The sequence below is a fragment of the Gavialis gangeticus genome, unplaced genomic scaffold (genome assembly GCF_001723915.1).
Source record: "Gavialis gangeticus isolate Ggan-Ray unplaced genomic scaffold, GavGan_comp1, whole genome shotgun sequence".
Lineage (NCBI taxonomy): Eukaryota > Metazoa > Chordata > Crocodylia > Gavialidae > Gavialis > Gavialis gangeticus.
Window position 1 is genome coordinate 4,290,153 of NW_017728995.1, and position 14,427 is coordinate 4,304,579.

The 14,427-nt window shown below is 41.8% G+C and overlaps 1 protein-coding gene across 1 annotated transcript in view; it reads left to right on the forward strand.

The window, feature by feature from the left end:
* Positions 1 to 14,427, forward strand: part of ARHGEF26 (Rho guanine nucleotide exchange factor 26) — a 245,555-nt gene that overhangs the window by 192,943 nt on the left and 38,185 nt on the right. Inside the window, exon 11 of the mRNA XM_019503171.1 lies at positions 7,584 to 7,738. Within this exon, the coding sequence (XP_019358716.1) occupies positions 7,584 to 7,738 (155 nt within the window). The remainder of the gene's footprint in view (positions 1 to 7,583; positions 7,739 to 14,427) is intronic.

The window sequence follows — 14,427 nt, forward strand, 5'->3', positions numbered from 1 at the left end:
GCCTCCTGATGTCTAACCTAAACCTACCCTCTGCCAGCTTGTGACCGTTATTCCTGGTCACTCCTGGCGGTGCTTGGGGGAACAGTGACTCCCCCAATGCCTGCTGATCCCCCTGACTAGTTTATAACAGGCCACAAGATCCCCCCTCAGCCTTGTCTTTTGGAGGCTGAACAGGTTCAGGTCCTGTAGCCTCTCCTCGTAGGGCCTGCCCTGCTGCCCCCTAATCATACGAGTGGCCCTCCTCTGGACCCTCTCGATGCTGTCCATGTCCCTCTTGAAGTGCGGCGCCCAGTTGAAGGGATTTAGCTTGCTTGTATCACTACAAGATCATGCAGATATGACAGCTGCTGTGCAATCCCTGCTGGCTGCCATTCCTCCTCTTTGAAAGCAGCTAAAATGTACATTTGTCTTTACGCTTAATACAACTGGGCAGCAAGGGAGACAAGTGGCTCTAAGTCACCTTTTCCCTTTTTGTCATACTGCTTCCCCACCTATTCTGGGTGGAGTTGAGTATACCTAGTTATTACAGTTTTCAGGCTGCTTTAATTTGTGCTAGTTGGCCTTTTAGGGCTGCTTCAGTTTTACATAGAGTATTAATCCCTCCCTAGTTTTACAGGCAATATCTTTCTTCTTCATACACCCTGAAACTTCTTATTGTGTTTGCCTTTTCATTGGCAGTGTACTAATAAAATAATTTATGGAATGCCCTTCCTTTTACCCTGGCATATAGTATATTAAAAAAATCCAATATAAAATAGCAATAGATTTTGGGCCAGGCTATTGACTTCTCTTTCCAGCTACCTTTTCAGGGCTGCTTTACAATAATTAATACGCAACTGTACGCACTCCAAGGGAGGGATGGGGGCCACATGGCCTCCCAGATTTGAGCACAAGATGGGGACAAGCTGCCCACTGTGGGCTCAGACTCCCTATCCTGCTGCCCTCTCCCTAGGGCCTTCGCAGCTTAGCAGGCAGGACCTGACATGGTAGGGCAGAGTGGGGTGGGGAAGCTCAGTGCTGCTACTGTAAGCACCGCACCGGCGACTGGTGCCAGCTGAGTCAGGGGGAGCACGTGCTCCCCCCCAATGGCCAGTCAGCAACCGGGAGGCTCCCCCCCACAGCCGATCACACCAACTGCGGGGGGAGTCTCCCACAGCCGATTGTGCTGACTGGGAAGTGTGAGCGAGGCACCTGGACGTGCCAGCGGCACTTCTCCTGGCATCCTGAGTCCCCAGCTGGTGCTCTCAGGGGTGGCACTGGTACTCCTTCCTGCCCCCCCATCATTTAAGCAGGGAGCGCTGGCTCAGGGGGTGCATGTGCACCCCCATGCACCCCCTATGTGTTACCACTGTCACACCACCTTGATGAGGTGTTTCCTGCCCACCCAGCAGCAGCAAGGATGACAGCATGGAGTTGTAACCCTTGCTGCTGCTGAGTGGGAAGGGGGCACCTTGCCATGGCAGTGTGGGGCTCTTGGCAGTGGCACCAAGATTCCCTGCCTTGGCCCACTCTGTCCTCCTATGCCAGGTCTCATCTGCTGGCCCACAGAGGCTCCCGGGGAAGGGCAGCAGGGTGGGGAGTCCTGAGCCTGCAGTGGGCAACCTGTGTCTGCCCCCTGCCTAACATGGCTTCTGCTCCAGCCATGCTACCCATGCGGAAGGGGGACCTGGGCTCTGCACTCCACTCTGCTGCTGCAGCCACTGTCTCCTGTGGGCAGTAGTCAGAGCTCTGGCACTGGTGTGGGGGTCAGGGGGCTGTAGATCTGGATCCCTGGCCCCCTACCCCTGGCAGCTGGGGGACCCTCCAGCAGGGCTGGGGGCTGGGGGGATAAGGGTGGGGAGTGAGGGGCACTGGAAGGCTATGGGTTGGGAGTGAGAGGCACCAGCAGGTCCCAGGGGGCTGTGGGTGGGGAGTCAGGGGCACCAGGAGGGCCAGGGGGCTGTGGGTGGGGAGTGAGGAGCTCCATGGGGCGTGGATGGGTGCGTTCTGTGGGTGAGGGGCACCAGCAGGGCTGGGGTCCTGTGGGTGGGAAGTGGGAATAAGCAGGGCTGGGGGTCAGGAGTGAGGAACAATGTCATGGGCTGGGCACTGGCATATCAGACCTGCTCAGCACCACAAAGCAGCAGGAGGGACAGCTGCTGGTGAAAAAAGGGGGCAGGGAGACCTCTGATTTTCCCTGATAAAAACCCAAAATCAAACACTAAAATTTATAGATATTTAGAATTTATTTTATTATAGTGATTGAGGCACTGGTAGGCTTCCAAATTGGTTTAAAATTGCAAACATACCGATAAAACATTATGTTAAACTGATACTTATATATATGGTGGTGTTTCATTTTAATCATGGAAAAATATGGATTTTGGGGTTTTTAAATCAGAGAATTTGTGATTTTTAAACAGAGAAAAAAACAGGATCCCTTGTTATTATCTTGCTTTAACTTAAATATAATCAGAGTAATATACTTCAGATTGTAAGCAGAAGTAAAGCATTGCATTTGAAATTAAAGAGGTTTTTATTCTGTGTTCAATCCATGCATCAGTGGCTCCACAGCTGAAGTATTTTTTTCAGTTTGGACATTACATCTGCTGACAAGTATTGACAAATTTAAGACAAGTCACAAAAGGGTAGGTGAAATGATTTAAGGCCTAAAAAAAATCAGACTCATTAATGATTCAGAGGGCTGACAACTGAGAGGGGGGAAAAAATTATGAGCATGTAAAAGGATGTTCTAGAGAGAAAAAAAGCAATTGTCTTCATTAGTCAAACATGGCAAGATAGATAATGTGTTTCAGCAGTCGCAATGAGTATTTAGAAATGTGGTAACCCAAAAATCAGTCACCAGAACTAATAAAACATGTTTGCAATGGAAAATGATGGAGACAAAAAACTTTGTAACAGACTATTGGTAATGGTGAGTAGTACTAGGACTCCTCCACAGTGCATCTGAGGTCATTTTGTACTTTGCTGATTCCCAGTGTATATCACCATCAACTGTAAAGACAGTTAGTGTTCACCCCAGGTAAAACTTTGATAGGCTTTCCATTTTGAATTCTATCTTATCTCTGTCTTTATAAAAACTGAATCAGTCTGCCAGGATTTTGGGTAGACTTAGGACACTTGCTGTGATTTATATGAATATTTGCTGTGATGCGTGCAATGTTTAGGTTGCACAGGGGTACTCCACATCATGGAGTTTATAAATTGTACAGGACTAGGGAGAGACATCAGGAAAAGACAGAATATAGGTTTAATGGTCCTTTCAGCATTAGTGAGTTTCCCTCTTTTCCAAGCATCTCTTTTTAAAACTTTAGAATTGATGAGTGCCTATACATGTGCTCAGAGGTGTGTGTGTGAGGGGGGAGAGATAATTAAGGTGGTTCCTGGAGAGCTGCTCTAATTAAAATGCTGCCATGTCATCTATATTAAGCCCCTGCACATTAAAAAATGGCTGCAGGACACTTTAACTAAAGCTCATTCAGTGAGCTTTAGTTAAAGTGTCCAAGCAGCTATTTTTAAACCTATAGGGGCTTATACATGTGACACTGTGGCAATGCTAGAGCATTCCATTTAGAATGCAGAGCAGACTGATTAATCGAATTAACTTCGATTAACTAGTTGGCCTTTTAGGCCTGCTTCAGTTTTACACAGAATATTAATCCCTCTCTAGTTTTACAAGCAGTAGCTTTCTTCTTCATACACCCTGCAACTTCTCACTATGTTTGCCTTTTCACTGGCAGTGTAATAATAAAATTATTTATGGAATGCCCTTCCTGTCATCCTGGGATATAATGTAAAGAATCCAGTATAAAATAGCAATACATTTTGGGCAAGAGTATTGACTGCTCTTTCCAGCTGCCTCTTTAGGGCTGCTTTACAATAACTAATAAGAAGCAATTGGGAATAAGAACTAAAAATCTTTCCCAATGTCTGCTTTATTTTATATTGATATTTATCAAGTCTGCTCCAATTAATCATAGATTTCATAGACACTAGAGGTGGAAGGGACCCTGGAGGATCATTGAGTCCAGCCCCCTGCCCCAGGAGCAGGAAGTCAGCAGGGATCATAGGATTCCAGCAAGATAAACATCCAAATTTCTTTTGAAGACGTTTAAAGTAGGTGCTTGAACCACCTCCAGTGGTAGTCTATTCCAAACCTTGGGGGCTCAAACAGTAAAGAAGTTTTTCCTTATGTCTAGCCTGAAATGGTCTTGGAGGAGTTTGTGACCGTTTGACCTTGTCATCCCTTGGGGCGCTCTGGTGTACAAACATTCCCCCAGATCCTGGTGAGCATCCCTGATAAATCAAGTCTGCTCCGACACATTCTAACTAGAACATGTCAGAACATGTGTATAGGTACCCTCATAGTAAGCAGTCAGGGCTGGGATTCCTGCAGAGTTTATAAGTGTCAGAAGATCCAGGGGTAAACTCTAGGGGTGTGTGAAATGGGCCCTGTTCAATTCGGATTTGGCCTGAATCGGAGACAGTGATTTGGTTCGTTGATTCAGATCACTGTCCCCAATTCGATTCAGCCCAATCCAAATCTGAAGATTTGATGCTGATTCAGAGAATCGGCAATTTGGCCATAGACACAGCTTTAAATGTTTTTTCTACATACCTTGAGGTACCAGGCACAATTTGTGAATGCTGTGATTGTGGGGCAGATGGAGCATCCCCCAGGAGCACGGGGGGGGGGGACATGTGTTCAGCAGCAAACCCAGAAGTGGACTGGAAGTCCCCCTTGGCTTAGTGATCAACCATGGGGGGACCCTGGGTGCCCCCCAGACCCAGGAGGCCCCAGTCTCCAAGCCGGGGGGGGAGGGTCTGGGGGGACCCTCTGTGCGCTCTCTGGCAGACCCAGAAGTGGATCAGAAGTGCTTCTGGTACACTTCTGGGTCTGCTGCCAAGCGCACTGGGGACCCTGCCCCCACTCCTGTGGGACGCTCCATCCACCCCATCATCTCAGCATTCACAAGCTGCCTGGTACCTTCAGGTATGTAGAAAAAGCATTTAAAGCTGCATCCATGTCTGAATCATCGAATCTTTCCAAATCTCTCCAAATTGATTTGGATGGTTCTGATTCATAGATTTCATGGACATTAGGGCTGGAAGGTACCTCGGAAGATCATCGAGTCCTGGACTAATGAAATCAGTAAGTGTGTTGCTATTGAATGTAAAGGGAGCAGAATTTCAGAACTTTTGCCTTGTAGAGTTTATAAACTTAGAGTACTGAAACTTCTAATAAAGCTTTCCATATATCTCTTGTTCCTTAAGAAGTTTCTCAGTTTCAGGCGCTTGAGTTTTGATGTCCTGAAACAGCCATGTGGATCATTTTGATATTTCTGTGGACAGTATTAACATAGCCCTCTTAGTTTATACAAGGGTCTTTCAACCTTTTGTGAATTATTTTATGTCCAGTTTAGGAGCAGATAGTTGGCACATAAATGTGAAATTAGTGTTATAAGAACTTCTATACCTTGGGGGAAAACATCAAGAAATGAAATAATTTAAAGAAGAGCAAAAGAACATAAGAAGTGCTATGCTTTTGAAGCCAAAAACCCTTTAAAATCAGATTTTGGGACCTTGCCTATTTTCATACTCTCTGAGTCAGGAAAGTCTCATGCCAAACAAAAACCAATCCATTAGTAAGACTGACAACTTGAAGTGACAAGGGTATTCTCTAGAAAGTAATTCTGGTGTGTTCTAGACCTAGTAGAGGTCACAGTACTGAGGATCCTTGATTAACATGCTGCATACTAGGCCAGTCTGTAGTACAGACATATTTTATGCTTCTCATCAGATGCTCCCCAGATTACTCAAAGATCTTCTGCATACCTTCCATCTATTAGATACCTAGCTCTCCCTAGGGCTTCAGCATTGTCATCCTAAAGCTCAATGAGCCTCCTTTTGAGCTACCATTGGATTGCTTAGCCAACCACCCTATCAACAAGGCAGATTTCTCATTGTTATAAACCAGCATTAATGATCTTCAATCCAATAGCCTAGACCTCCATACATATCCTTTTACAGGCACTGAGTTGTGTTGTGATCATTTTCACAAGCTCTTCCTTAAGGTTCCTAAGTTTCATCAGAATTGATCAATAAAACTGAATAGTCTTCCCAGGACTATGCATGATGCTAAGAGAAACGATGTGAGACATCTCAGAGGCTTACTCTTAATAAGGACTAAGCCTCTTAGGGTGTCCCATTCAGTGGCTATTTCTAGCTCATAAAATGACAAACCACACTGCTGTGGAAAATCTCTAAGTGGATCATACACAGTATTTCCACCGTCCATTAAATGTCAGGACATACTTCAGTGGCATAGACAACATCTTCAAACTGCTTCAGAAGGCTGCTCTGTCAGTCTCAGGTTTATGGACCAGCCTTCTTATTTTTCTTATGCCCTGGATGTAGTATCCAGGTCAAGTATCAAACTTAGGAAAACAGTTCCTCAATCATTATTTGACAAATTAAGCTGAAACTCCTGATTACTTCTCTTCAGAGAGGATACTACTTGACTGCCACATACAGTGGGACCCATACTGACACATACTCCAAGCAGAAAGAACAATTGTTTATCCTACTGTGACTTACAAGAGATTGGGGCCTGAAAATATTTATGGCCATTTTATCTGTCTCCTCCTTAAGAAATTCACTCAGTTCTGCATTAGGTGGATGTATGTTATCATCTCTGTCCTATAGTATTTCAGTATACCTAATGCAGAACTGTTCTTTCTGCTTGGAGTATGTGTCAGTATGGGTCCCACTGACACATACTCCAAGCAGTATGGGTCCCACTGTATGTGGCAGTCAAATAGTATCCAAGTAGTATGGGTCCAGGAAGATAATACTTCCCTTCTGCGTGACATTGGTCAGGCCACAACTGGAGTACTGCGTCCAGTTTTGGGCACTGCACTTCAGGAGGGATGTGGATGGACTGGAGAGGGTTCAGAGGAGGGCAACTCATCCGGTTAAAGGCCTACAGAAAAAACCCTATGTGGACTAATTGGGAGACCTGAACCTCTTCAGCCTCCACAAGAGCAGGCTGAGAGGTGAGCTCATGGCTGCCTACAAACTCATCAGGGGGCGGACAGCAACAAATAGGGGATACAGTGTTTTCTAGGGTGCCTATCGGAGTAACTAGAAATAATGGCCACAAACTGGAAGATAGCAAATTCAAATTAAACATCAGGAAAAAATTCTTTACAGTGAGGGTTGCCAAAATATGGAATACGCTTCCAAGGGAGGCAGTGCTGTCCCCTTCCTTGGAGGTGTTAAAAGGAGATTTGACAGACACCTGGCTGGGTTCATCTGACCCCAGCATTCATTCCTGCCCAGGGCAGGGGGTCGGACTCGATGATCTCATAGGTCCTTTCCGACCCTAAAATCTATGAAACTATGAAATGTACCTTACCTGTATGATTTGTGATTCTGAAGCTTGAAGTCCCTGCTGAACCCTTATTATCTGTGTATTTCAGAGTTTATTTTTTTTTATCTTTCCAGGTGATTTTTATTCTCTTTATCTCACAAGATTTGTATAAGCTTTGAAGTGCTTAAAATGTTGTTCTCTTATTTTGTAGCCATTTCCATTGGTCTCCTCTTCCCGATGGTTAGTGAAAAGGGGTGAGCTAACAGCATATGTAGAAGACACTGGACTTTTTTCTAAAAGGACCTCCAAGCAGCAGGTGTACTTCTTCCTCTTTAATGATGTCCTCATCATCACAAAGAAGAAGAGGTAAGCACTTCACCAATCTAAAAGTGCCAGTACATTTTTGTTTGATTCCTTGCGTCACACATAAGGAACAATTAAAAGATGTAAGCTACTTTTAAATATTGTCTTGTTCCACGAGTTACTTCCTGACTTTGTAAAGGCTAACTTTTTTATGGTATTTACCTCAAGTATAATTAATTTCTTCCAAAGTATTTTTATTATCTCCCTTTAACAACTATTTGTGTGAGTGAGTGAATGAGAAAGATTCAGGAAGGAGCATTTGTTTATAGTATGCAAGGAACACGAAAACAGAACTGGATGCAAGTGGAAATCTTTACTAAAGTGCTTTAAGTTTTGCCAAAGCATACAGAATGTATTTACATATTTAAATATGCTATGCCTGTACAAGGAATGCACTGCTTTTGGAGCTATTTGTCTCTCCCGTTTCTCCATCAAACCGTACTCAGAATTACAAAAGGGTGGTTGTCAAGCAGAAATAAAAAATTAAGTCCCAATTTTACTAACACAGCAAACATGTAAGTTTAGCAGTACAAATAACAAGGGAGATCTTCCCCAGACAGATCTTTTATGTAAAATGTCAGTGATGTTTAGAAAAAGCCTACTAGTTAAATCTCCACCACCAAAATGAAAGGTAGTTTAGGATGAATTTGCTGCTTCTGCTCGAGCCTATCCCCTCTGCAGATGCTGCTCACCATTGCTGACAGAGATGACATATTGGAGGTTAAGGAAAATAACTTTGAAGAGCAAATGTTTTAATTTGCAATTGACTAGTTTTACCAAATATCAAGCATTTGAAAGACAGTTCCCAAGGGAGAAAAATGTCCAAACCACACTACAAAATCTTGAGCTCAAATTTTCAGGAGCACAAGTTGAGTACTGTATTATAATGCTTCCAATCCCAATATTTTCCAGAAAAATAAACATTAACACTTACAACAAAGTGCAGCATAATTTGTTTGCTGCCTCCATCTTTATCTGTGGTTAGTTGAATAGTAAGACAAGTGAATAGATTTCTCCTTGTGCAATCCCTGAGACACATGGTTTTATCACAAGCCTCAGGAAAACATTTTTTTGTGGGAGCCCGTTGTTAAAACATTGGCAGCACATCACAGATTAGTTATCACACATCTTCAAACAGCTTGTTGCTTTCTTTTCTCATGGGACTAAAGTTAATATTTTATTGTGCTGGTAGCAAATTAAACATTTGAGTTCAGAAAACAATGAAAAGATCTGTTATCTGTGTTATTACATTGTTTATCTGTTTCCTACGTTATAGGTTGGTTGCCCAGCTTGAAAAAAGATTTTTGGAATAATGTACACTACATAAACTCTGGTGCTTTTGATTTATAGCATTTTCCGGCTGTTGGAATTTCTGCTATCCCAATTGGCCCATAAGCCACAGTAAATAAAAAATTAATCTTAATGACAGAATGTGTATATATTCACTGTAGTAAAACCTTTCTAAATAAGCAGATGAAATTGAAGAGTGTTGCTCTCTCTGTTCTTTCCATGGACATTTGATCATAAAATATATGCTGTACAAAGCAGACTAGCTTATTGATAACGTTCTTTTTGTAGTCTATTGTCACGCACACAATTTCACCATAAACATTTAGCAGTGGACAGAAATATATCCATTCCATACAGTTTTTCGTAGAGATATGTTAACAGGCTTCTGTAGATAGCTGGTACATTAAGCAATGTAATAGCTGTACAAAGTTCATAGTTATAATTCCTTTAGCTTTTAAGAAGTTATGGGCTTGCAGTTATTGGTCAACTATAAGTTGGTTACATTTTTTTTTGCACATTTGGGTTTCCATTGACTTTTCCGTGTTCCCAGAAATAAATTATTGGACATTGTTGGGTGATAGGTCCTACGTATTGACCTGCCAGAATTGTGCAAACTAAGTTTTCAGTCTTCATCCTGAAGCTGACTTTTACTTACCTTGTGTCAGAAGCAGTTAATCATATTTGTTGAGCTCAGTTAGGAGTGACTAAGTCTTTAAAGACCAGGATTGATGGTTTATGTCTAAGTAGTCCCACGGATAACTAAAAAGCAGTGGTGGTCCAACAACCCTCAAGTATGTACATTGGTATTTACATAATTGCTTCAAGAAGCATTTGTGAATGTTTTGCATACCAGAAACATCATTAAAAGAACTGTACCTATATAGTAAAGTATGCAAGCATTCCAAAAGCATTTGTGCAATGAGAATTATTCAGTATGAAAAGATAAAGGGCAAAAAAATCTAATGATGTGGTATGCTTAGACATGCCCCACAGTTTTTATCCCTTCATTTTAATCATACTTTAGTAGTCAGACTCCTTGACAGCCTATGATTTGATTTTTATCCTGAGTCTGAAATGGTAAGGCTTAACAACCTTCCCCTTTTCAAATAGCTTGAATGTGATTTAGCTATCCATCTCTCTTCACTTTTAATAAATGTGGTATGGTAACGTCCATGCAGCTCCAAAATATTTTCATAGATTTCATAGACATTAGGGCTGGAAGGGACCTCATAAAATCATCGGGTCCAGCCCCCTGCCCAAGGGGCAGGAAGTCAGCTAGGGTCAAAGGATTTTAGAGGTTTATGTTCTAGTAGCATGCTGCTGTATAGTTCAAGCACTTATAAGTATTTTAATATGCTTGTGGGGATCACCTAGGGACTTATTCTGTCCTCTTCATGATATAAAAGGTCAAGAAACTCAGAATTGCTTCAAAGAGACTTTAGCCCCTGAAGCAACCAGATTAGAGGGGTGACATGTCAGACCTTCTGTTTTGGTGCATTTGAAGCCTCATTTTGCTAACCGCTTGGTTCCTGCAGGCTACAGAGCAATCCCAGCAAAATAATTTTAATGAGAAATCCACAAGATCAACAGCAGTATATGGCAAGTAGCTGTTCACTGCTTCACTGTTCACTGTCCTTATCAACCACAATAAGTGGACACCTTATCACTGCTGGCTTTACCTCAGCTCTCCTGAGGTAAATCAGAGATGGCAAATTATATCCAGGATCAAGCCCCCGTTCTTCTGGCTCACAGTTCTGAACAGTGACAGAACTCCTCTCCCTTTTCCATTCTTCATTGGCAGTTTCTACTGCTTCCTTATTTTTTTTTATCCAGGTAGTTCTCTAATTTCTATGAAGCATTCCAGGGAACTGGTAATATCTGCATTTTAAATGTAAAAATGTATTTTTTTCTACAGCTTTTTTTGAGAAAGATGCACGGCTTTTTTTGAAAGCATGTTTGTATCAAGGGATGTCTAGCTCTTCTATAAAAGGGCCAACTTCCTCTCTGAAAAACTGTTGCTGAGTTGGAACATAAATTTAGTGTCATTGACACTGTACATAGTGATCTCCTATTGATGTCCATTACAGATTTGCAATAAAGATTTGTGTGGACTTCAACCCTTCAGTAAGGACTGATTCATTATTGTTGCTATTTATTCATAGTTTCTAGGGTCAGAAGGGACCTGAGAAGATCATCAAATCCGACCCCCTGCCATGGCAGGAAAGAGTACTGGGGTCAAATGACCCCAGCAAGGTGATTGTCTAGAATCAGTACTAGAATGTTTCATTCATCATTATACCAGGCAAAAAATGAAGCGGAAAGAAAAACTGTTCACTAGGGTGCCCCAGGGGAGGACAAGGAGCAATGGCCATAAACTGTTAGAGGATGGTTTCAGGTTGGATGTAAAGAAGAACTTATTTACGGTAAGGGTGACCAGCCTCTGGAACAGACTTCCCAGGGAGGTGGTATAGTCCCCAGCCTTGGAAGTCTTCAAGAGGAGACTGAACAGATACCTTGCTGGGATCATTTGATCTCAGCAGTATTCCTGCCCAGAGCAAGGGGGTTGGACTTGATCTTTTGAGGTCCCTTCCAGCTCTTAATTTCTATGATTCTTTGATTCTATGACTTCTAATGCCCCATCCTTCTCCCCTGAATTTTCATGTTTCCTCAGTTCTTCCCTATGTGTTTATTGTTCTACAGTACTCTGAATTCCTTTCCTTTTGGACATTTCTTCCACTGAAGTGGGCAGTGATCAAATAGTTTGGGTGGACACCAAAATGGCAGGTCTGCACTCTTAAAGATGTTTAATAGAAGGTAGAGAAGTTCACACTTCTAAGTCATTGTTTCTGGCAGTCTGTAGATGCCATGGCTAAGTCCAGTCAAAAAGCCCAAGGCTCAATCAATTCAATCTTCACAGGTTAGCCTAAGGTTCATAAATTGAACTGATAAGCAAATGAACAGACATTCACTTCTGATTTTGGAAATGCAACCATATGCTTGCAGTGGCCCCAGCCAGAAGCCAGGGGGCGTCAAAGTACACCTCCCTGCTCAGCTGGAGCAGACAGCGTGGGCCAAGGCTAGCCTGCCCATCCTGCAAGGGAGAGTTTGTGGGGGAGGTGCAGAACATCCTGGGTTGCAGGGGGACTGTGAATTAACTTGAATCTGGAGAGGATCTGAGACAGAAGTTCAATAAATTGATTTAACCAAAATCAATTAAGTCTGACACTACATCCATCCAGATTTATCTTAAATTGGTTTCAGCCACTTTGAAAGCAGTTTATGCATACCAAACTTCTGTAGTGCTACAGATTTGAATGAGTTCCCAATTACTTATACCAGTTTATGTGTAACTTCTGTCCCTAGCCCATAAGATAATACTGCATTGGTCACATTTGGAAGGTTTTCCTCACAACCATGGAAGTATTCTTTTTTAAAATAAAAGATAAGATTGTCCAGAGTATGCTTGTTATCAGCATAAATACATCAAGCAGGTTAGGTGTAGCTAAATTGGACTTCATGTGTGGCACATGTAGATAGTGCAGAATTAAACTGGAAAAACCTCAATACAAATATGCATATTATCTTTCCTTGGTAACAGTAATTTGCCTGAAAAACTTTTAGATATAAAAAAAATGTTTCTTCTGTGTTGAACTTCTAGAGCGACCTCCTCGCCCAGCAAAAAACTAGAAACATGCGTCTTTTTCTAAGCGTAACCAGAGGGATTGATAAATGGCAATTCATATGTTGCCTTTTTGCAGTTGTTCTATAACTCGTATTTCTGCATCCTGGCAGAGTAGATTAAAAAATAAGCCGACTGCAGGAGTATCCTTCGATATCTCTTAATATCTTACCCCACAAGGGCAGACTGCTAGGACTAGTACACATCTTCATCGAGAACCTACCTAGAAACATCTGATTAAAAATTCTGGCTTTTAAGATAGTGTGGCTTGCTTTGAGCTATGTCTCTAACTCTGTACTCCAGAAGTGGTGTGTTTGTGGCATATCACTTCTTGACCTTTTGGATAAGATTAAATATAGTTGGAGTAGAAATTCTTTATTCAACCATTCAAAAAAAGTCCACCAGGTGCAATGCAGAGATTGTTAAAAGGGTTCATAAGAGCTGCAAGAAAACCTGTGTTTTAAAAAGGCTATTTAATGTTTTTAGCTCACTTTCTGTAATCCCCTAAGGATATTACTAAAATACTGTCTGTCTAATGGCTGCATGGCTTGTCAACTCCTGAGATAATCTAGACAACAGAATGCAGCTGGACTTCATAAATTGGAAATCACCCAAAGGTCAAATAATACTGTGGAATGTTACCTGTTCACAGCTGCTTGCAAAACTGTGTTTGTTCTCCAGACGCCAAAAACAATGTTTTAATTAAAGCAGCAAATAGATACTTCTGTATAAATATAAAGAAACAAATTTTGTGCTGAAATACTAATGCTTTCAGAATGACATTTCTAGTTATTTTTAACTATTACTAACCTCGAGTAATAGCAGATTCATTAGTTATTCTTGATTTTCAAAGTATAACAAAGAAATAGATTGAGTTCGTTGTCTTTATACTCTCTACTTATGAATTAGTGAAAAGCTCTAAATCAAGTCAGAGTATAGTAATAAATATTCTTGATTAAACTCTTTATAATATTTGTATTTATTCCCTTGCTCTCTATGTTAAATTTCCATTGTGTTGTCTTGTATATACTGTATTTACTTGAATCCAAGACCAGGTTTCTTTCTGCATTCTACATGGGGGGAGAAGAGGGGAGAGCCCCTCATCTTGTATTCAAGTACCAGCTGGAGCAGGCAGTGACTGCATCCCTGGCTTTGGTGCCAAAGCCAGAGCCATCACCTGCCTGGGGCCAGGGCCAGGACGACTCATATGATGAGCTAGGGGTGTGCAGAGATGGGACCCCTGCTTCCTTCATTCTCAGTTTCTCATAGCAAAGCTGTTTAAACTAGAGGTAAGGTGTTTTAATAACCTGACATCATTTTAAATCATCACTTTAACACCTAGTGTAGATATTTTAACATATTTACAGTTTGTTGCAACCCTATATGGCTTTCCTAGACTAAGATAGAGTGTATCTTTTAGTCACTGGCTAGTAAGTTCTTTAAATACACCCTTTACTCTAGTCTAGACATACCCAAAGTATTCAGAATATTCAGGATCTTTACGTTCTAAAAATTCAAACCTCTTGAATACATCCCCAAATAATCTAACCAGAGCACAGCTCCGATTCCCTTTTTCTATAAAAATTATAATTCTTTACTGTGCTGGTTCAAAACCATGCGGTCGAATGAATTTTTAAAAAATGAAATAAATTAAGTACTGTTTGAAACAGTTCAGTGATTATCTATTTTTACAGAGTACAGGTGTGATCCTTTGCATATTGCT